A 25,125-nucleotide genomic window follows, 5' to 3' on the forward strand; every position below is an offset into this window, starting at 1 on the left:
GAGTGTGGACATATGTGAGTGGCTGCCAATATTGATAAAGTGCGTGCTCTGTACATACAAAGCGAATCAAATAGAACCGCTGAGAGCTTCATTTGAAAAGGCCGAAAGGCGTGATTCATGGCAAAAGAACACTCCACACCGACGCACACATGCACACATTCGTATAAATTCCTATAAATAAATAAGTAATACGAGTATATAAAGCACATTATATACCAAAAATAAGCTTCGTATCTATCGGTGTTGTATTTGTATCTGTGCGAAAGCGTATCGGAAAAGATTACGAGCTTCTGGGCATACTTATAGACACTTTTGCCAGTCAACCGCATTTCACTTTCATTCCGAAAAGCCGATACGATACGTGACGTACACATGCACATACCCGTATAATAAATCCTCTGTTTTACATATGTATCTATTTTAGGGTTCATTTGCGGCACTAATTATAAGGGGTATCTGCTGAGCATTTGCCAGCTCGAAGATACAATTATGCTGTTAGGGATTTTCGCCAGAAATGAAATCGGTTGTACCTGTTTCTTTTTTTTTTTTTTTTTGGACAAAGCCACTTAATTGCCTACAGCCTGAGGATCTGCCTGTTTGACTGCCTGCATCTTGAGGGGTTGGCTGCCTAGGGCTGCCTCAAGTCAAGTGGCAGCGTAAGCCCAGGATAATCCTCGAAATTCCTTTGCATTGATGATTTTATGGGTTTTACCCGGGAAAAGCTGTCGTCGGTCATTCTATGGACGTGTAATGATGCCACTCCGTCTGCTTGATGTTTTCTTTCTTTTTTGATTTTTGGTTTTTGTGGGCCTAAACAGGTAACAGGAACAGTCGCGCAAATCCATTGACGCATGTGATTAAGCTGTCTCGTTGCTGTCTGGGCCGGAACGGAACGGAACGGGCAGCTCTGAGCCGATTCAAGTATCAGGATTAAGACAGCAGTGTGTCATAAACATATACAATAAAGCCTAGACACATTTGATATGCCACAGAATATGCAAAACATTCTGCTGCAAATGATATACGTATATATGTATGTACATATATTAGCCCGGTTTTGACGGCTATGGCTATGGACTCGAAGCATTCGTCATGGCCACAGCTTCTTCCCATTCTCCTATTTGTGGTTGTAGTTGAACTGTTCAAATATACGAAAATAACACCGAAACCAAACACGGGACTGTTGTTGTTTAAGTTCTTGTTGTAGTTTGCTTGCCCCCTGCCGCACTATACCTTTTGTTGACTGCCCGCCACACACAACACACTGCGCCCTGCCCCAGAGCCAGCGTTGCATGTCAACAAATGAGCAATCAACGATATTATAATAGCCAAGTTAAGTTAAGCGGCCTGAAGCACTCGACACCCAGAACGCTCGGGGGCCCGGACCCTCTGCGGTCAATATTCGACATTCGACATTCGGCACACGGTATTTCTAGTGCGTGAAGCGTGTAGGTCGTCGGTTGACTAACGTCTAGGCGTCTAACGTTTATTTATTCAACGCTGACGCATGCAGCAGCAAAATAGTGCTGCCACCACCACTGCCACCGCCACCACCACCAGGCTGTCTGACTAAGAAATTCTAGAAAGCAGCGATACCCGCGCGTACTATTTAAATGAAAGGCCAACTAACTGATAACTGGGATTGCACTGTCCGGCGAGGGAAGCGCTACCAGGAATTTCTGCTTAATATTAGACCAGATTTCTAACAGAAGCAATTGAAAGATGAATCCATGCCGGATTGTGGAACACCTCAATAAGCACCTCATACTTATCGATCAGCAAGCACCACTACCATCGGAGTCTCCACGCCACATTGATAGCCGCTTAATGCTTGAACGAAGTACCTGCCATTTAACCACAAATTGTTGGGTGCTCCAGCCATACGCCCATCTCTAAGCAGTTCAATAATTAAGTGGACCCCAAGCGATGTTACCTACTATGTATTGTAGTAGATAATTATGTGAAACGGACATTCGATCAGAGCTACATATGCTTACAATCACATTAGATGCAGAAAGAGCAAACAATTCCTAAGGGAATTCTAGAAAGGCAAGGCAGGGATTTTGATTTCTGTCGCTGTTTTAGACGTTGTTAAGTTAACCGAAAACAATCCGTTTCAGGAATACTTTCAGACTTTGATGCTCTCTTCTGCGACTATGTCCGTCGCATGTGTACGCTCCTCTCTTGTGCCTTTTTCATGCTCTTTTTTTTGTTGGCTGCGCATTCAATTAGCTTTGATTGTCGCTTTGCCTTTGTCTCCCGCCCGTTGACGACGATGCGCTCCTCAATTAAAGAAGTTCGCCCGATTGATTACACGCTTAATATCGATGACGAAGACGGAGATGGAGATGGGAGACGACGCCATCTGTCCTATTCTGATTGCTAAAGCAGTTCAAGTGAATGGTCAAACCTGTTTCGGGGCTGCCACAGCAGCAGCGTGGCATCGTGGGCAGTTGGGGGCATGTGCACGAGCGGTAATAATAACAAAGTTGGAGCCGCCGAATGCAACAAAAACAAGCGGAATAGGCTAGCTCCGAGAGTCGAAGTTTTGATACCCTTACAAATCGATCGTTACTTGGACAGATGTATCATTTAGTGAACAGATTAGAAGAAATCTTCAAAGCTGAAATAATTGTCTGCCTAATGAATTGCCTCTACACAAATGATTCTTTTTTGGCAAACACCTGGTCAAAATCATAGTGACCTCTGCAAGGGCAAGGGTATAAGCGACGACGTCGCCAACATTGCTGAACGGGCCAGACATGATCATGTCGCCGTCGCTTTGTCGATTGTTGTTGGCTCACTCCCTCTCCCTCTCTATCTCTCTCTCCCTCTCTGATTGTTTGTGTTGTCTGCGCTGGAGTTGGAGCCGCTGTGCAGTGCAGTCGTCGTCTCTTCGCTGCTGCCATTGTCGCCACTTTGGCGGCACTGGCGATCGTAGCTTCTGGTTGCAATGTTTCCCCGACGCGCCGTCTCCCCTTCAATCCACCAAAAGCGACGACGACTGTTTTATGTAGCGCTTAATGGTTTCATTTGGCTCCCCTCTCTCAACCGGTGTATGTCTGTGTGTGTGTGTGTTTGTATTGATTACCCAATGCGTGAATGAGTAAGAACTCTTTGGGGGCGACGTACGCTGCTGCTGCTGCTGCAGTCGCTGGCTGCCTGCAGTTTGGGGCCAGCCACTTGTGCCTATTTATGTTTGCGAGAGCGAGAGCGAGACCAAAAGAGGGCGAACCGAGAGAGAGACACAGTTAATTGTTGCTGTGCAGCCGCCCAATTGCCGATCATTTGACGATAGGACACGGAACGCAAGAGGGGCACGGGTATGGGTATGAGCCCCAGCATGTGCATGTGTGTGAGTTTTATTTCTAAATCAATCGATGCAATAGACGTTTTATTGGTGTAATCAATCGTCGCGTGTAGTCGGGGCAGAGCAGCGTCGCCTGTTCGCTTAATCGTACACACAACTGCTATTACACAGATAGCGTGCATAAGCATGCGGTACACTCCTCGACACATGAATAGAGCATACATACACATTTATCCACGTCTACTAAACACCACTACTGTTTAAACCCTAGTTTTTTGGATTCTGAATATGATATGTGGCTTATTATACCCGATACTCAAAATGAGTATTGAAAGTATTTTTTGAAATATTTTTGTAGCAGTGACATATCACAGAAGTCTGGATCCAAAACATCGTTGCTCTAGCTCTTATAGTCTTTGAGCACTAGGCGCTGATCAAGAATATATATACTTTATCCGACCCCATAAAGTATATATATTCTTGATCAGCATCAATAGCCGAGTCGATTGAGCCCTGTCTGTCTGTCCGTCTGTCCGTCCCCTTCAGCGCCTAGTGCTCAAAGACTATAAGAGCTAGAGCAACGATGTTTTGGATCCAGACTTCTGTGATATGTCACTGCTACAAAAATATTTCAAAAAATACTTTCAATACTCATTTTGAGTATCGGGTATAATAAGCCACATATCATATTCAGAATCCAAAAAACTAGGGTTTAAACAGTAGTGGTGTTTAGTAGACGTGGATAAATGTGTATGTATGCTCTATTCATGTGTCGAGGAGTGTACCGCATGCTTATGCACGCTATCTGTGTAATAGCAGTTGTGTGTACGATTAAGCGAACAGGCGACGCTGCTCTGCCCCGACTACACGCGACGATTGATTACACCAATAAAACGTCTATCGCATCGATTGATTTAGAAATAAAACTCACACACATGCACATGCTGGGGCTCATAGCCGAGTCGATTGAGCCCTGTCTCTCTGTCCGTCTGTCCGTCCCCTTCAGCGCCTAGTGCTCAAAGACTATAAGAGCTAGAGCAACGATGTTTTGGATCCAGACTTCTGTGATATGTCACTGCTACAAAAATATTTCAAAAATATTTCCGACCCCATAAAGTATATATATTCTTGATCAGCATCAATAGCCGAGTCGATTGAGCCCTGTCTGTCTGTCCGTCCCCTTCAGCGCCTAGTGCTCAAAGACTATAAGAGCTAGAGCAACGATGTTTTGGATCCAGACTTCTGTGATATGTCACTGCTACAAAAATATTTCAAAACTTTGCCCCGCCCACTTCCGCCCCCACAAAGGACGAAAATCTGTGGCATCCACATTTTTAAAGATACGATAAAACCAAAAACGCAGAATCGTAGAGGATGACTATATGTTCTAGAGTGTAAAATCTCAACCAGATCGTATAATTATTATAGCCAGAATCAAGAAAGCAATTTCATTCTTTCTAGCTCTGTCTCTCTCTAACACACAGGTTTCATGGTCTGTTTTGCCAATTGCAAAATATGAGTTCAAGGATCTCAGAACCTATAAGAGCCATAGCAACCAAATTTGGTATCCACACTCCTGTGATATCGGACCTTGACCGTTTCGTGTCCAAATTTCGCCACACCCCCTTCCGCCCCCGCAAAGGACGAAAATCTGGGGCATCCACAAATCTCAGAGACTATTAAGGCTAGAGTAACCAAATTTGGTATCCGCATTTCTGTTAGATCTCACTATAAACGTACATATATCTCAGAATTTCGCCTCACCCCCTTCCGCCCGCACAAAGTACGAAAATCTGTTGCATCCACAATATTGCACATTCGAGAAAACTAAAAACGCAGAATCATAGATAATGACTATATTGCTGAATCTGGATCAGATCGGATCATTTTTGTAGCCAAAAGCAAGATATCAATTTGCAGTGGCTACGCAGCGCCTGACGTCACGCTCAGACTGATTTTCTGTCTCTCTCGCACGCACTCTTTGTCGTGTCGTTTAATATTAGCGGCGTCTGCCGGAGAAGAGCCATACTGACTAAGTATAGGGGATAAATGTAGAGTTGCGGTGTCCGCAGCAACTCACAACGTTCCCCCTCGTTTGCTTTTAATGACGTATTCCAATGTGGCGGATTGTACGGACATATGTATGTACGTAGTCCTGCAGATGTGGTAGATACATACGTGTCATTGTGTTTATTGATTAGATTGTTTACCTTTTCTGTGATATCATCAGCGGCGACAAAGTGTTGACTGTACGTCAACTGTCTAAATACATATATGAACAGCCTCAACGACAGCCAGAGACGGCGCACAGGCACACATGCACAGAGCCAAATGGGAAAATTCAAACTATTTCTATGCATGTGTATGTGTGGGTGGGGGATAGTTCTTATCGATTCGCTTCCGTTCGACTTGGCACAGAAATACGTACGCGTCGACGTTTCAGGCCCCTCGGAATCGGGGTTGTCAAGCTCGTGCATGTAGAATCCCCTTCTTGCTGTTTCCGATAGCCCCTTATCGAAGATCGAGTTTTAATGAGCGTGAGTCGCGGAAACTGATTTATTGGGCGCTGTTGGCGTTTTACAGCCCCAACAAATTAATATCGTATTCTCAGCAATAGTCTGATACCGTCGATCAGAGGATGTCATTAATTTGCAATTAATCTGCAACAATTGATTAGTGTTTCTTCCATTCTCTCTTCATTCACTTAAAACCTGGATAGAAACCGCTAAGGGAAATCAAAAACAGAAAGCGACAAGTTTGGGTCTCGAAGTAAAAAATACCCTTGCAGATCGATTGACCACATACCGACGATACCGAATTGCAACATAAGGAAGGAGTGTATAGAAACCAGCAACAAATGCGTATTTTGTTAAGATAGATATATGTACATATGGGTCTGCAAATACATAGATTTGCAAACTGCTTTAGAAAACTATCATATCCCCCGTTTAAAAAGGGTAAACCATAAGAGGAAGCTACGTTTGAAGATCGAATATTAAGATTCCCTCTTATATTTGGCATGGTGATATTCATAAATCCTGTCGATTCCGACTAAGGACATGGATAACTGCAAAGATGCAACGGTGAAACTGGCGACCAATGAATATGGCTAACGTTGCCACTTCTGCTAAAAACCTATCACATCCTCTTCCTGCCGGGCTACAAAATGGAACGGCAATGTCAGCCACACTACGTCTCGCACGTAATAAGAAAGCAACAGCAAAAATCAGTCAACGCCGCAAAGGCGCAAAAATTACAACTAAGCCGCAAAAAATAATATTCCGACATAAGCGAGCTAAAACAATACGAGGCCCCAACGAAAATGGCGCATATAAAATAGAAGAAATAAAAATAAACCCGATGAAACAGAACAAACCAACAGACCCAATTGATCTAATAAGCCAAGAACGCGGCGCTCACTTATTTGTGAATAGCATCAGCAGCGAATCCTTTTATTTCGCGCTTGTTCATGCCACCGCGGCAAAAGGCACCGCAGCAACAACAACAGCACATTTCGCGGGCGGGCTTCCCTCGCGGCCGAAAATACGGAGAACACGATTTCGCTCAATGCCCGCGACCGTGTCTGAGGCGGCAACGTAAGCGTCAGCGTCAGCGTCGGAGGCAGGGCTTGTTTGAGTTTCGTGGAACAAGAACGAAACGAAACAGTGAGCGCCATATGTCTGCCGTTTGGACCAGTGGTGGGCGGCTCTTTCGTGCTGCCAGACAGAGATGGGGAGAATTATAAGAACAGGAACGCACACACATAGACACTCTCACACAGTGATAGCGTCGACGCGCAACAGCCGACGACTTGGCGACGCCAAGGCACTTGCTGTCGTTATTGTTAATCATATGAACAGTGTCGGTTCAGGGTGGCGCGGTTAACTAAGAGCAGTTTCAGCTGATTGGATGATGCAATGTAAGCGGACTCAAGTAAAAATAGTAATGCAAATATAGTTGAATACGAGTGGAACACAATTCTGTTAAAAACTTACCTTAATTAGGTCCCACAACATCCATGTAGTAATACTTCACGGAATCTGTATTGATCTGGCTGTTAAAGACTTCTTACAAATGCACGTGCCAGACTACACACACTTCGGCGCCCAAGGGATACGTTACTCTGCCCGCCCGGTCCGACGCCGACGCTGACGCTCTTGGTCTGCCATTCCACGATCATACTTTGCGCTGTTAGGTTGGCTTCGCTGCTTCGTGTGTTCGTGCTCGTGACGATGAAACGGAATAAATAACGCAAAGCAAAACCGCTACGCTAGCCTCTCGAAGCGGACCGAACATGAACAAAAGGCAAAGAAACCACAAAAGAACGGAATAGGCGAATAGTCAGTGAGTCTGTAGCGTGTGCGTGTTCGTGTGTATGTGTGTGGGCGAACTCGCACTGCAGCCGTCGCCACAACAAGTTTTGTATTAATCAAATTAGATCATAGGCAAAAGAAGACCTGAAGCACAGTGAGCATGTAAAGGTTACGGCAGAAGCGAATGCCGTAATATGCTAATTGAGTACGGTGCGAATCGAAGTGGCCAAAATCCAAAATCAAAGTGCAAAAATCGCCGTCGAGAGCAAAGTTTCTGCGCGCCAAGCAGCGTGGGGCTGATATTATTCGGTCCTGAAAGAGTGTGAGTGAGTGGAAAAGAAGTAGAGTGGTGTGGAGTGGATTGTGGAAGGAATTCCAAGAAAAACTGTGAAAATTCAAAATAAACAAAGTCAGAAACGGTCAGGTCAAGAAGCATCAGACATCAGAAGAGGGGAATACAATAGAGAGAGCGGCGGAGCAGGAGAGCAAGCAACACCAACAACAACAAAACCATACCATACACACACTTTGGGCAACCCCGCGGCCGGGCCGCTGTGTGTGTCAGATTTGTGTGAATGTGTACGTGTCAGTTGGAACCAATGTGTGCGGGTGAGTGTGAACAGCGCAGGCATAGAGATAATCTCGGCATAAGTGAGTGCATGTGTGTGCGCGAGTGAGCAAGCCTGTGAAATGCTGGGCTGTAGGCAACGGCCGCGGCAGAGGCAGCAATAAGAGGGCAGCGCATTGGACTTGAACTACTTTGAGGCGTTTTACCTGCACTAAAAAGGAACGCAACGTAAATTAAGCCGGCGCCAGGATACCTGCCGCAGCAGCAGCAGCAAAGGGCTTGCAACGTCATTCCCATTGCAACAACAACACGAGTGAGAGCAAGAACAAACAATGGGCGGAGAAAGGTGGAAATCCACTTAGAGGGTACACAAAAGCCGCCACACCAGTGGGGGTTCTCCCTGTATGTGTGTGTGTGTGTGTGTGCGTCTCTAGATGGAATTCGAGTATCTGTATCTCATCCCCTGGCAGTTTATGGCCACTCTTAAGTGTGGTACGAACAATTAAACATGAAACAGTTATCATACGTTCCGCTTTGGTCCGTGTGTTTCGTGTTTCTCTCTCCGTTTTTGTGCGTGCGTGTGTGTGTGTGTGTGTGTGTGTGTGTGTGTGTGTTGAGGAATGCCCTCCATGGGAAATGACGACACATGTTTATCGGCTGCTGACGCTTAGAGGCAACCCCCGAAGAGCATGCCCTGACCTTGACAACAGAAAGACCAGACCAACAGATTCAGATACAAATACTCGTTTTGCTTGCGGAAGGCGTGGGCGTAGCTTGAAATGTCTGATGGTCTTTTCAATTGACATTTTCTCGCCCCAAGCGACTGCTTTTCATTTCCAATCGAATCTCCATCAAATCCCAATCAAGTCAGTTTCTTCTTCACCTTCTACTCCCCTGCTGCTGCTGCTGGTGGTGCTGCTGCTGCTGCTAGCGGCTCTGCTTCCTCTTCTTCACACCTGCTCGTGGGGGCAGACGACCACAGGGGGCCTACGTACGCTCTTTGAATATATCAAACTTTCAGGATACCCTCTCTTTACCGAGGTTGTTATGATTTCCCATAGATTTTTGCGCTGTCTGCTGGAATACCATGCACATACACCATACATATGTGTTCTTTAATAGCTAATCAATACAATATCATAATCTGCCTACCATTGAAACCGTCAATCTGCAAGGGTATCAAATAGTTCGGCACAACGTTGCCTAATCTTCTCCTCTTGTATTTATATATGAATTTGGTGTGTCTTTTTTCTGTTTTTGTCTTTAATTTTTGCTAATAATCAAAAATTCCCAAATGCCGCCAACGTATTTCCGTCCTTCAGCTGCCAGAAAAATGACAAGACAAGTGGAAAAAAAGAAGAAGAGCTATATCTGTGAAAAATTTATTATAAAATGTCTTTGGATTTTTGTGCATTTTTGTTTTGCGCTTGATCGCACGATTTGGTGGCAGAGACTCTTCTCCGTTCTCTACGTTCGTTGTTTAATTGTTTGTTTTGACAGAAACGAAATATTTCTAAAACATTTAATTGGACCCCGAGAGATAGGTAGAGACCCCCATAACGTGACATTAAAAGAAAACTTTCATTACATTTTTATACCCGATACTCAAAATGAGTATTGGGGTATATTAGATTTGTGGTAAAAGTGGATGTGTGTAACGTCCAGAAGGAATCGTTTCCGACCCCATAAAGTATATATATTCTTGATCAGCATCAATAGCCGAGTCGATTGAGCCCTGTCTGTCTGTCCGTCTGTCCGTCCGTCTGTCCGTCCCCTTCAGCGCCTAGTGCTCACAGACTATAAGAGCTAAAACAACGATGTTTTGGATCCAGACTTCTGTGATATGTCACTGCTACAAAAATATTTCAAAACTTCGCCCCGCCCACTTCCGCCCACACAAAGGACGAAAATCTGTGGCATCCACATTTTTAAAGATACGATAAAACCAAAAATCGCAGAATCGTAGAGGATGACTATATGTTCTAGAGTGTAAGATCTCAACCAGATCGTATAATTATTATAGCCAGAATCAAGAAAACAATTTCATTCTTTCTCGCTCTGTCTCTCTCTAACACACAGGTTTCATGGTCGGTTTTGCCAATTGCAAAATATGAGTTCAAGGATCTCAGAACCTATAAGAGCCAGAGCAACCAAATTTGGTATCCACACTCCTGTGATATCGGACCTTGACCGTTTCGTGTCCGAATTTCGCCACATAACCTTCCGCCCCCGCAAAGGACGAAAATCTGGGGCATCCTCAAATCTCAGAGACTATTAAGGCTAGAGTAACCAAATTTGGTATCCGCACTTCTGTTAGATCTCACTATAAAACGTGTTGCACCCACAATATTGCACATTCGAGAAAACTAAAAACGCAGAATCATAGATAATGACCATATCTATCAGATGGCTGAATCTGGCTCAGGTCGGAGCAACTCACAACGTTCCCCCTCGTTATACCCGATACTCAAAATGAGTATTGGGGTATATTAGATTTGTGGTAAAAGTGGATGTGTGTAACGTCCAAAAGGAATCGTTTCCGACCCCATAAAGTATATATATTCTTGATCAGCATTAATAGCCGAGGCGATTGAGCCCTGTCTGTCTGTCCGTCTGTCCGTCCGTCTGTCCGTCCCCTTCAGCGCCTAGTGCTCAAAGACTATAAGAGCTAAAACAACGATGTTTTGGATCCAGACTTCTGTGATATGTCACTGCTACAAAAATATTTTAAAACTTCGCCCCGCCCACTTCCGCCCCCACAAAGGACGAAAATCTGTGGCATCCACATTTTTAAAGATACGATAAAACCAAAAATCGCAGAAAAATCGTATAATTATTATAGCCAGCATCAAGAAAACAATTTCATTTTTTCTCGCCCTGTCTCTCTCTAACACACACGTAGCATAGGCGGCTTTGCTTAGAGTAAAACATTAGCGCCTAGATCTCAGAGACTACAAAAGCTAGAGCAACCAAATTTGGTATCCACACTCCTAATATATCGGACCGAGACGAGTTTGTTTCAAAATTTCGGCACACCCCCTTCCGCCCCCGCAAAGGATGAAAATCTGGGGATATTCACAAATCTCAGAGACTATTAAGGCTAGAGTAACCAAATTTGGTATCCGCACTCCTGTTAGATCTTACTATAAAACGTATATCTCAAAATTTCGCCCCACCCCCTTCCGCCCCCACAAAGGACGAAAATCTGTTGCATCCACAATATTGAGGATACGAAAAAACTAAAAACGCAGAATCATAGATAATGACCATATCTATCAGATTGCTGAATCTGGATCAGATCAGATCATTTTTATAGCCAATAGGAACAAATCAATTTGCAGTGGCTACGCAGCGCCCGACGTCACGCTCAGACTGATTTTTTGTCTCTCTCGCACGCACTCCTTGTCGTGTCGTTTAATATTAGCGGCGTCTGCCGGAGGAGAGCCATACTGACTTAGTATCGGGTATAACTGTAGAGTTGCGGTGTCCGCAGCAACTCACAACGGAAACGATTCCTTCTGGACGTTACACACATCCACTTTTACCACAAATCTAAAATACCCCAATACTCATTTTGAGTATCGGGAATAAAAATACTTTTCTAGCGCAGCGCCAAAACAAAATAAACGTGGGGGAACGTTGTGATGGGGTATATTAGATTTGTGGTAAAAGTGGATGTGTGTAACGTCCAGAAGGAATCGTTTCCGACCCCATAAAGTATATATATTCTTGATCAGCATCATTAGCCGAGTCGATTGAGCCCTGTCTGTCTGTCCGTCTGTCCGTCCGTCCGTCCGTCCGTCCGTCCGTCCGTCCCCTTCAGCGCCTAGTGCTCAAAGACTATAAGATCTAGAGCAACGATGTTTTGGATCCAGACTTCTGTGATATGTCACTGCTACAAAAATATTTCAAAGTGGGCGAACCCCGCCCACTTCCGCCCCCACAAAGGACGAAAATCTGTGGCATCCACATTTTTAAAGATACGATAAAACCAACCAACCAAACGCAGAATCGTAGAGGATGACATATGTTCTAGAGTGTAAAATCTCAACCAGATCGTATAAATATTATAGCCAGAATCAAGAAAACAATTTCATTCTTTCTCGCTCTGTCTCTCTCTAACACACAGGTTTCATGGTCGGCTTTGCCAATTGCAAAATATGAGTTCAAGGATCTCAGAACCTATAAGAGCCAGAGCAACCAAATTTGGTATCCACACTCCTGTGATATCGGACCTTGACCGTTTCGTGTCCAAATTTCGCCACACCCCCTTCCGCCCCCGCAAAGGACGAAAATCTGGGGCATCCACAAATCTCAGAGACTATTAAGGCTAGAGTAACCAAATTTGGTATCCGCACTTCTGTTAGATCTCACTATAAAACGTATATCTCAGAATTTCGCCCCACCCTTTTCCGCCCCCACAAAGGACGAAAATCTGTTGCATCCACAATATTGCACATTCGAGAAAACTAAAAACGCAGAATCATAGATAATGACCATATCTATCAGATTGCTGAATCTGGATCAGATCAGATCATTTTTATAGCCAAAAGGAACAAATCAATTTGCACTGGCTACGCAGCCCCCGACGTCACGCTCAGACTGATTTTCTGTCTCTCTCGCACGCACTCCTTGTCGTGACGTTTAATATTACCGGAGGAGAGCCATACTGACTTAGTATCGGGTATAACTGTAGAGTTGCGGTCTCCGCAGCAACTCACAACGTTCCCCCTCGTTTAATCAACAATTCGCATTTTCCCCCATTTCAACACTTAATTGCTGGCATAAATTTCCGAAAACTGCAGGCCCCGAAAACCAATCTATTTATCTATATGGAGGAAAGCTCCTCTAAGTACGATGTATATAATTTATAACATTCGATTCGGCTCTGCTGTGCTGTGCCAAAAAGCATTGTTTGTTTATACCGATCCGAACTATGCATATGTAAAGTAAACCCAAGGAACCTTGGCACTCTCAAAGAATATGTATGTAGGAAACGAAGGAAAGAGAGAGACACGAAGCGGTCGTGTTTTCGTCGTGTCGTCGGGATAGAGCAGTAATCGGCTCTGAGAGAGCCGATAGCAAGGGAGAGAGATCAGTCAGTTGTCAGTTCAGTCACGCATCAGACGTACATACACGCATATAATTAGTCACAAACATACTTGTAAAACTTGGAGCTGTTATAATTTTAAGTCCAACATACTTATCAAATAAATGTTACTCGTTGCCATCAAGCAACTTAAACTACTACAAATTGGGGGCTCGTCCGAAAATAAGCCCAAGACAACAACATTTGCAAGTGAGATTTGTGCGTGTATTTGGAAATTTTGGCGAACACGAGACTGGTGACATAAGAGATCGGTCGCGGTGCGAAATTGAATTGCAGTCTGGCCTATACGTGCTAGAGAGACACTTGTCGAAGAAGGCGCATTAGTGTGAGCAGACATTCAAGAGAGCTGAAGCGACAAAACGACGGCAGACGGCAGCAAACACAGCAAGAATCAAACCCTTCGTTGTTGTTGTTGTGCATTGCGTCTGAGAGGCTAGAGCTACAAGGAGACAAGCGGCACAGAGACGACAATCTGAGTGCGTTCGTTCCAAAGGAAGCAGAAGCGACAAAACGACGGCAGCAAACAGCAAGAATCAAAGAACATTGATTGTTGTTGTATTGCACTGCGTCGGACGGAGACTACAACTACAAGAAGAGACAAGCAGCAAGGAGACGACCATTTTGTAACAGCAGAAGCAGCGACGATTCGGGAAGCCACAACGAGTTAACGGCGAACAGCGAGAGCAAGGCAAGGCAACAAAGAGAGGACGGCAACAGCGACATCGACAGGCAAGCGAGATCTGGATGTGGTGGTGTGTGTGCGTCAAATTTGGAGTCTGGAAAGTTCTGCGCAGAAGCGAGAGTTAACAAGGGTGAACCCATAGTAAGGTGAGCGTTAACAGAGAAGCGATCGTTAACAGTGACGACTTTAAAGGAGTTTTCGGAGTCGATGTTAACTGGAAAATTGTTAACAGGCCAGCAGTAATAAGGTTGTTTAAGTTGATTTAATTACATTTTCTTAGATATAAGCTAATATCAATTATTTTGTATTTAAATCGTCACGATGCAAGTTGAAGAGATAATGACACTGAGAGTCGCAGATTTGCGAGAGAAGTTAAGAGAGCTTGCGTTGCAGACGACGGGACGAAAGCGCGATTTGCAAGATAGACTATTAATACATCACGGCTTTCCAGTTGAGGATGAAGAAGAGTCAGAGGATGAGTCCGTAGTAACAGCAGTGGATGATACCGTAGCAGTTCAACCAGGTACGCGACAGGCAGAGTATAAATCTTGGTTTACGCTAAAAGGCGTGGAAGGTAGTGTGTTACAATTTTCTGGTTCTAATAACCCCGACATCAATCAATGGATAGAGGAATTAGAAGAATGTGCAGCTACTGTTCAATGGAGTCAATTACAATTATTCATTTATGCCAAGCAGTTGTTAGTTGGTGCAGCAAAATCTTTCGCTCGTAGTTTGCGTGATATTCGTAACTGGAATTCGTTGAAGGCAACTCTGTTGGATGAGTTTAGTGTTAAACTGTCGTCCGTAGAAGTACATAGAATGTTGCAAAAGCGCCAGCAGAAAAAAGGAGAGTCGTTGCATGAGTTTTTGTATGCGTTAATGGAGATAGCCAAGCCAATTAAACTAGATGATGAGAGTTTAATCGAATATTTTGTGGATGGTATACCAGACGCTAGGGCAAGTAAGGCAATGCTGTACCAAGCTAGAAACTTAAAGGAGCTTAAATTTCAGATCGATGTTTACCAGAAAGCTAGAGGCGGATCCAAGCCGATGAGTAAGAATTGGCCGCTGAGTAATAAAAGTGAGAGTTCGGTGAAAGGGTCGATGGCAGAGAATTTTAGGAAATGTTTTAAGTGTGGAGACAAATCGCATTTGAGGAAAGATTGTCCCAAAAATGATTTTTGTTGTTTCAAATGTGGCCAACCAGGACACCGTGCTGCAAGCTGTAATGTCAAGGTCGAAACCAGACAAGAAAAGAGATCGAATACGAACATTATTCGAGATAAGGAAGTCGTTGATAAGCCGTCAGGTATTTTCACTCCATCAGGTTTGGAATTAAAGGATATTAAGTACGCGAATTTGGTATTCCAAGGTTTGATTGATACTGGAGCAGATTTGTGTTTAATTCGCAGGAGGGTATTTTTGAAATTTGGAAATCTTGAACTGATCGGCCAGGAGAAATGTTTAACAGGTATTGGAGATAGTCAAGTTGTAACTTTTGGTAGCTTTTCGATACCAGTGAAAATCGATGAGATTGAAATGGAGGTAGAATTTCATGTCATTCCAGACGAGGATATTGGTTTTGAAGCCATTTTAGGAAGGACTATTCTGGATCATGTGGACATGCAAGTTTCTAAGACAGGAACAAGATTTGTTCGTAGAGTTTGTGGCGAGGATAAAGATAAGAAACTTGATCAGGTAGCATCGTCCTCATGCGTGGAATTGTTTAATGAATATAAAGGCATTTGCATGTCAAGTATTGACGAAGTTGAGAAGGAGTTTTCAATTGATGTTGGTCATCTCAGTGAAGCACATGCTAGAGAGGTTAGGGGTATGGTAGGAAAGTACCAACCTCAGAGAAATGTAGAAGCGCCGATAAAAATGAAAATTGTATTAGTGGATGAGATACCAGTTTTCCAGCATCCGAGACGATTACCGTTGTGTGAACAGGAAATCGTGGACAAGCAAGTGGAAGAGTGGCTGGCTCAGAAGATTATAAAGCCAAGTACATCGGAGTATGCATCACCAGTAGTGTTGGTACCGAAAAAGAACGGTAGCAAGAGACTATGCTGTGATTACCGAAAGCTGAATGAGAAAATAGTTCGCGATAACTTTCCAATGTCACATATGGATACAGTGTTGGAGAAACTGCAGGGTGCAAAGTATTTCACCACGTTGGATTTAACGAATGGTTTTTTCCATGTGCCTGTAGAAGTCGAGTCTCAAAAATATACGTCTTTTGTGAATTTGTGGTCAGTTCGAATTTTTATATGTACCATTTGGAATTTCAAATTCTCCAGCGGTGTTTACCAGATTTATAATGGCTGGGTTGAGAGATTTGGTAAAGAATAATGAAGCAGCAGTCTATATGGATGACGTTATTATTTGTAGTCAAGATATAGAAGAGGGTTTGTTAAAGTTGAGAAAAGTACTGAAGATAGCGGAAATGAATGGGCTACGTATAAATTGGAGAAAGTGTCAGCTGTTACGACAAAAGGTTAATTTTCTGGGGTATATAATAGAAAAGAACACGATAAGACCAAGTGATGAGAAGACGAGGGCAGTCGAAAAGTTCCCAGTGCCAGTTGATAAAAAAGCAGTGCAGCGTTTAATAGGATTGACTTCTTATTTCCGAAAGTTTATTGAGGGTTATGCTGTTATTGCAAAACCATTGACAGATCTGCTGCGGAAGGATGTTAAATTTGAATTTAAGGAGATACATCAGGTTGCGTTTGAACAACTAAAGGTAGCATTGATTAGTAGACCTGTTTTAGAAATGTACAACCCGAAGTTGGAGACAGAAATCCATACTGATGCATCAAAATGGGGTATGGAGCCGTGTTACTGCAAAAGAGTTTGGAAGACTGCCAATTCCATCCAGTTCAATATATGAGCCGTAGGACTAAGCCATGTGAAGAGAAATATCCTGCTTATGACCTTGAGGTTCTGGCAATTATCGAAGCTTTAGCGAAATGGCGTGTATACGTTTTGGGTATAAAGTTCAAAATTGTCACAGATTGTAATGCATTTACAATGACGATCAAAAAGAAAGACGTTCCTTTGAGAGTAGCACGTTGGGCCATGTACCTACAAGATTTTAATTATGTTATAGAACATCGCTCAGGAACGAAGATGAGGCACGTTGACGCGTTGAGTCGTGTATCTTGTTTTATGGTGACCGAAAGTATAGCTCATCGTTTGAAAGAAGCTCAGCTAACCGACGATTGGGTTAAGGCTGTTAAAAGTATTGTGGAGGACAAGGAATATGAGGATTATTATATTCAGAATCAGATTTTGTTTAAGGATCCGGATAAGGAGCTCATCGTAGTACCAGCTCAGTTGGAAAATGAGATTATATCAATAGCACATAAGCAAGGACATTTTTCAGTTAAAAAGACACAAGATATCATTGAAAAGTCGTATTATATTCCGAAGTTAAAAGACAAAGTATGGCGCGTAATAAATAGTTGTGTCGAGTGTATCATTGTCAATGAAAAGACAGGAAAACGTGAGGGTTATTTGCAACCAATAGACAAGGGTGATAGGCCGTTACAAACGTATCACATTGATCACGTTGGACCAATGGAAATGACTAAAAAACAGTACAATTATATACTGTTTGTCGTTGATGGATTTTCTAAGTTTGTTTGGTTATATTCTACACGTAGTACAGGTGTTGAAGAGGTCGTTAAGTGTTTGGAAATTCAGGGGACTAGTTTTGGTAATCCGAACAGAATAGTGACGGATAGGGGTGCAGCGTTTATGTCCAATTTGTTTCGTGAATATTGTGAGAGAGAGAAAATACAGCATTTAATGATTGCCACAGGCGTTCCACGTGGGAATGGTCAAGTCGAAAGGATGCACAAGATAGTGGTGCCTATGTTGTCGAAATTGTGTCAGGGTAATTCCGGTAGTTGGTATAAGCATCTAGGAAAAGTACAGCAAATGATCAACAGTGTTGAGCCGCGAAGTACCAAGGTAACACCTTTCAAGATATTGACTGGGCTAGACATGCGTATAGGAATGGATCCAAAAATAAAAGAAATATTGGAAGAATCACTTATCGAAGAGTTGAACAAGGACCGCGAAAAAATTTAGAAAGGAAGTAGTTGAAAACATTGCACGCTTACAGCAGGAAAACAAGAATAGTTTTGACTTAAAAAGGAAACTAGATAGACAGTATGAGGTTAATGAGCTAGTAGCTATCAAGCGTACTCAGTATGGTACTGGATTAAAGCTAAAAGGAAAGTATCTAGGGCCGTATAAGGTGGTTAGGGTAAAGAATCATGGAAGGTACGAAGTCGAGAAGATTGGGGATACTGAGGGTCCCTATAAGACCTCTACTGTTTCAGAATATATGAAACCTTGGCTAGACCCATCCGAGGCGAATGGTCCGTCAGGACAGCCGAATGTAGGAAACGAGGGAAAGAGCGCGCGACGAAGCGGTCGTGTTTTCGTCGTGTCGTCGGGATAAAGCAGTAATCGGCTCTGAGAGAGCCGATAGCAAGAGAGAGAGATCAGTCAGTTGTCAGTTCAGCCACGCATCAGACGTACACGCATATAATTAGTCACAAACATACTTGTAAAACTTGGAGCTGTTATAATTTTAAGTCCAACATACTTATCAAATAAATGTTACTCGTTGCCATCAAGCAACTTAAACTACTACATGTATACACGATTTTCCCTGAAAGAAAATTTTAAACGAGGGGGAACGTTGTGAGTTGCAGCGGACACCGCAACTCTACAGTTAAACCCGATACTAAGTCAGTATGGCTCTCCTCCGGCAGACGCCGCTAATTAAACGACACGACAAAGAGTGCGTGCGAGACAGACAGAAAATCAGTCTGAGCGTGACGTCGGGCGCTGCGTAGCCACTGCAAACTGATTTGTTCCTTTTGGCTATAAAAATGATCTGATCTGATCCAGATTCAGCAATCGGATAGATATGATCATTATCTATGATTCTGCGTTTTTAGTTTTCTCGTATCCTCAATATTGTGGATGCAACAGATTTTCGTCCTTTGTGGGGGAGGAAGGGGGTGGGGCGAAATTTTGAGATATACGTTTTAAAGTGAGATCTAACAGGAGTGCGGATACCAAATTTGGTTACTCTAGCCTTAATAGTCTCTGAGATTTGAGGATGCCCCAGATTTTCGTCCTTTGCGGGGGCGGAAGGGGGTGTGGCGAAATTTTGAAACAAACTCGTCTCGGTCCGATATATTAGGAGTGTGGATACCAAATTTGGTTGCTCTAGCTTTTGTAGTCTCTGAGATCTAGGCGCTAATGTTTTACTCTAAGCAAAGCCGCCTATGCTACGTGTGTGTTAGAGAGAGACAGGGCGAGAAAAAATGAAATTGTTTTCTTGATGCTGGCTATAATAATAATACGATCTTATTCAAATTCTGCAGTCTAAAAGATATGGTTATTCTCTACGATTCTGTGAATTTGGTTTTCTCGTATCTTTAAAATTGTGGATGCCACAGATTTTCGTCCTTTGTGGGGGCGGAAGTGGGCGGGGCGAAGTTTTGAAATATTTTTGTAGCAGTGACATATCACAGAAGTCTGGATCCAAAACATCGTTGCTCTAGCTCTTATAGTCTTTGAGCACTAGGCGCTAATAGGGACGGACAGACGGACAGACGAACGGACGGACAGACAGACATGGCTCAATCGACTCGGCTATTGATGCTGATACAGAATATATATACTTTATGGGGTCGGAAACGATTCCTTCTGGACGTTACACACACACAAATCTAATATACCCCAATACTCATTTTGAGTACGGGTATAATAATATACCCCAATACTCATTTTGAGTATCGGGTATAAAAATCTCTATAGCTGACGTCAAGCATATTTGGGAATTTCCGTGCCAAAAGAGACGTACATATGTATGTATGTTTACTCTCCCTAGAATGTTGTTTTGTTTGCTAAATGATCCAAAAGTCAGCTTACTCATCCGTTGGATGATGATGAACACCTTGGATCTCCTGCAAAGATGATAATAGAATGAATGGGGAAAACAAACTGTATAAATCATTAGCTATAAAGATGGGAATGGGTACAAGTGAACTCATACCCTAACAATATTTGTCACATGACATGACGGCTGCCTGACTGCTCCACCATAAATGGTAGGTGTTTGTATAGCACTACCATCTATCTTATCTGTTTATCAGTAGCTAAAGCCGCACCTTGACCTTTTACTCTTGACAAAGAAGCCAGAGAGAAAATCGGTATGTCCCGATGATAAGCCCCAAACAGCCAAATCTATTTCAAGACCATAACGAAAGATGGCCTCTGCTCCGCGATTAGCCAAAAACTCGAACGTCAGACGAATTTGTGGAAATCATTATCGCAATTCCCCTTCCATTTATCATTCTATTTATTGGGAATTTCGTGTTTTTGGTTTATTTTTCTAAGCAATGCTTATAGAATAGAATGATATTTCATACGAATAAACAAATGCGAATATACATATGTACGGTGAGATTTCTTTGTCTGGCCTTATCATTCACACATACTGTATAGGGTGCAAACGGGTATAGAGTTGTGGAGAATCGTTTGGATCACGGAAAGTTTAGGATCACGCAACTCACGAGAGCTCGCGCGCGTTCTTTAATTGCCTTAATTTGATCTTCTACAACACTTCACAACCGAAACGGCTGATTGGGTATGGTACGTCATAGCCCCCCACACAGCCGCCACAACAGCAAGAAACAGAGAGAGGGAGACGAAGTAAACCGCTTATCAAGCGCTCTAGAAAGCTCCTCTTTTCTGCTTCAATATAAAAAGTTTTGTAGCTTTGCTGCCTGCCTGCTTTTGTGTTGAGTATTATTGCCGTTGCGTTCAAGAAGAAGAAGACAAAGACGTAGACGAAGACGAGAGCGAGGACGAGGAAGAACGAAAACAAGTAAGAAAACAACAGGGACAGAAACATTTGGTGGCTCAACAAGCTAAACTCGTTTTCAGCCACAACATCGCATCGGGGCAAATTATTAAAATTTTTAAAATTTTTAACTTGATTCATGCTCATGCCACTCGCACACACGCTCGCACAAGCACACTCATACACTCAAAGAAATGTAAACATGTATTCAGCAACAAACGACGATATGGCGGGTTTGCTCGTTTCTTATGAATTGACTCAATATATAATTGACACTCAGTGAGTGTGTGTGAGAGAACGAACAGGCTGGGCCATGATGCAATTATACAAGGTGGTCTCGTCGGCAAAAGTTAGTCCCTTAACGTATGCTAGCAATAAGTGCGAGTGAAGGGCACATAGTATAGTGAGTGTGAGTGAGACGGTATATGTTGATGTTGATTAACCCTTAACAGGACCGTGGGTTTTACAATTTTAAAATAAAATGATTTTACTGATATATTCATATTTAAATTTTATGCAGCCATTAATAATTTTTCTTGGCCCAGCCCATGATGCAATTATACAAGGTGGTCTCGTCGGCAAAAGTTAGTCCCTTAACGTATGCTAGCAATAAGTGCGAGTGAAGGGCACATAGTATAGTGAGTGTGAGTGAGACGGTAAATGTTGATGTTGATTAACCCTTAACAGGCCCGTGGGTTTTAAAATTTTAAAATAAAATGATTTTACTGATATTTTAATATTTAAATTTTATGCAGCCATTAATAATTTTTTTTCAACATTTTTAGTTATATTAAAATGTTCTTTTACATAATATATAAAGATTACTTCTAATTCTGTGGTATTTTTTTTATATGCTTTTTATAATTTTGTTGTTGTCGGGACATAAGGGTTAAGAATATATCAAAAAATTCGTCCGTGAACAACCTTCATCATCAACAAGCAAGCATGCCCTGACGATAAGGGACAACACGAACGAACTTCGGCTCCCGACGAGACCACCTTGTATAATTGCATCATGCCTCGATGACATTGTAGATGACATTCGTCACCGCTCACTGCTGGTACTGCAGGGTGCATATAAAACTGAATAACCCGAGCAACACTTCACGCCTTCAACAGATACACAGGCACACACGTACATATATAAAATAAACTATCAACAGCAATGCCAGTAAATGTTAAACAAAAATTCGTGATAACAAAATGCCATTTAGATATAAGTTTTCATTTATTTTCTGCCGCTGTAGCAAATGGATTAGGACTGTGCGACTGAAGTAAATACAAAGTAATATGGGAGATGAGAAACTATGTATTCTATTCTTTGCGATGACATGAAGCCAAGCGACCCTCCCACAGGGTATGCCCGGCGTATGAGTATTCTGCCCCATAATTACTGGGGTTTCTGCAGCTGATTACAGCTTATCGCCTTCTGGTCGGGTGGTTAAGGCGCGTAGGCTTTGTCCCCTCCTCTTGTTTATGCTTTTATGGAACCCCAAATCTGAGCTTTGTCTACAGTACACCAATGGTACACTTAATGGGGATTTTACTACGATAGACGATACGTATGAGATATATATACCCCGTGTTTCCAAGTGCAGAAAAAACTTGACCAAGAACTACTTTCTTTCTAAAGAACTCCCCGAACTGCAAGGGTATACGCACATATACTTGATCTTTGAGTGGGTTTCGATTCTCTGAGTCAGAGTCAGTACCTACCCCGCACCCCCCCCCCCCCCCCACACCCTGATAACCTGATAACCGATAATTAAACTAATAAGTACACACAACCATTTTATTAGTGTATGTACGTATGTATGTACGATCGTATCTGTATTTAGAAGAGCTTGGGCAGTATCAATGGAATTTTTTAGGCGATTCTTTAGCCGAAAGCCTTACATTTTCACTTGTCATTTCTTTTGGATTTTCGTACCGTTTTTCGTGTCGTTTCGTTTCGGTTGCCTGTCGTCTGGCTCGTGTCTACTTGTGTGTGTGTGTGTGTGTGCAACAGGTGGGGCCTTAACAGAGTCGCTTTCTGATGTGGCGGTGGGGGTTTTCTGATTTGGATTGTGGTAGAAAGTTGATGAAAAGTAAAACAAAAATTGATTTTTGGAAATTATATGCCATTTGGAATCGATAGTGAATGTGTGCGATAGCGGGGGATGGCAGAAAAGTACCCCCGGTGGGGGGCTAATCGATTCCAGTTTCCACATTTCCAGTGTCGCGACCGCGTTTGATCTCCTGCACTGAAATTAATTTGCTTTGCCAAAAACGAGCATTAGTATATGAATTAAATTATGATTTTACTAACTCAAATTTCACTCTTCTCTCTCCCTCTCTCTCTGTTCTCTTTTTAGATGAGCCCGCGGCCAATTCCTCGCAGGCTAACAATAAATTTGATGATACTATGGAAAATGCAAGCACCACAACGGCGGGCAAGCACTACAACAAGACGGCGGGCAAACAGTACAAGACGAACAGTAAGGTGAACAACAATACGCGACGTGCCACAGCAGCGGCGGCAGCAACAACAGCCACACCAGCAACAAAGAAGCAAACATATCGGGAATCTGCCACAACAGCAGCCACACAGAAGACAGCAACAGCCAACAGTAAAGCTAGCAGAGCAGCAGCAGCAGCGGCAGCAGCCGCAGCCACAGCAACAGTTGCCGATGTTGCAGGCAGCAAACCCAGTACAAGCAGCACTCGAGATAAGCTGAGAGACGACCACAGCATTAACAGTGGCACTAACAGCAGCAGCAACAACAACAACAACAACAACCACCACCACCACCACAGTGATAATAGTATTAATGAGAATAATTACGAGTTTAAGAATAGGGATACAGATGAAGCTAAAACAAATGTAAGTGATAGCAAAATGACGCTACAGCAAATGTCTACTGCAGTCGGCGGCCCCAAGGAGGAGTCGCCGCGAGCAGCCGCCACAAGCAGCAGCAGCAGCAACAGCAACAGCATTACCCCCGCCAGCAGCATGGCTGCTGCTGCTGCCGGCATTGCGGATTGCTCAAATATCTCTCGCTATTTGCACAAGAAGTTCAAGCGCTTGGCAAGCACCACAGAAGTGGAGGGTGTTGGCGGTGGCAACGGCAGCCTCACTGCAGCCGGGGATGCCGGTCGCACCACATCGCTATCCTCAAATAGCTCACTTTCACCGCCGCCGCCGCCAGTGGGCCCGGTGGTGGTGCCAGAAGTGGCCAATGGTCATCATTTGACCCAGCCAGAGCAACAGCAGCAGCAGCAGAGGACGACGACGACGACGACGAATGAATTCAGTGCCAATTTTGTAAATAGCAATCATGTCATTGCCATCAGCCATGAGGAGGGCAGCAACAGCAACCACATTCACAAAAGCCACAGCCACAGTGAGAGAGGGAGTGGGAGCGGCAGCGGGAAGATGGCCAACAATGTGAGCCAGCCCAGAACCCAAACACCGTTGAGCAACAGCCACAGTCACAGCAGCAACTATGCGGCCAATGCCACACTGACGCCTGCAACATTTGCCCAGCATCAGCAACAGACGCAGCCAACAGCAGCAGCAGCAGCAGTGGGCGCGGCAGTAGAGAAATCTGGCAGATATGTGTGCCCATACTGCAATTTGATTTGTGCCAAGCCATCGGTGCTGGAGAAGCACATACGAGCGCACACCAACGAGCGTCCGTATCCGTGCGACACCTGCGGCATTGCCTTTAAGACGAAGAGCAACCTGTACAAGCACTGCCGCTCCCGGTCGCATGCGGCACGAGTGCGCGGCCTGGAGGTGCCCGAGGATGCCGACGACGGGCTGTCCGACCAGGATGCAGACCTGAGCAACAGTAGCTCCGAGTTGGTAAGCACTTCCATCGAATAGTCATCGAGGATTTCCACTTAATCTCGTTCTCTCTGTTTCTGCAGCCCAGTCGCTCGGGGTCGCCGTACGACGAGCGCATGGCCTCGCCCACGCCATCGCCCTCCACTTTGTCGGCATCGAAGAGCGCCTACATCCAGCACCAGCCACCGCTGCCGCATCACATGCAACAACTGCCACTGGGCTCGCCGGCAGCTGGGACCCTGCCGCCTGCCACCGCGGACACCCTGCACTCGGCCACGGCCCAGCACCGCCAGTCGCTCGACTACAAGACCCCCATCAGCATAGGAGTAGCAAGTGGAGGAACAGTGGAACAGCAGCACGCTCCCGCTATGCAGCATCAAAAGGAGACAACTGTGGGGTATGTACGCCCGGAATTGGG

At 43.9% G+C, this 25,125-nt stretch overlaps 1 protein-coding gene across 1 annotated transcript in view; it reads left to right on the forward strand.

Moving 5' to 3' along the window:
- Positions 1 to 25,125, forward strand: part of LOC117192293 — an 83,575-nt gene that overhangs the window by 50,990 nt on the left and 7,460 nt on the right. Inside the window, exons 3-4 of the mRNA XM_033396950.1 lie at positions 23,233 to 24,725; positions 24,791 to 25,104. Coding sequence (XP_033252841.1) covers positions 23,233 to 24,725; positions 24,791 to 25,104 — 1,807 coding nt within the window. The remainder of the gene's footprint in view (positions 1 to 23,232; positions 24,726 to 24,790; positions 25,105 to 25,125) is intronic.

This window comes from Drosophila miranda (assembly GCF_003369915.1).
Source record: "Drosophila miranda strain MSH22 chromosome Y unlocalized genomic scaffold, D.miranda_PacBio2.1 Contig_Y2_pilon, whole genome shotgun sequence".
NCBI lineage: Eukaryota > Metazoa > Arthropoda > Insecta > Diptera > Drosophilidae > Drosophila > Drosophila miranda.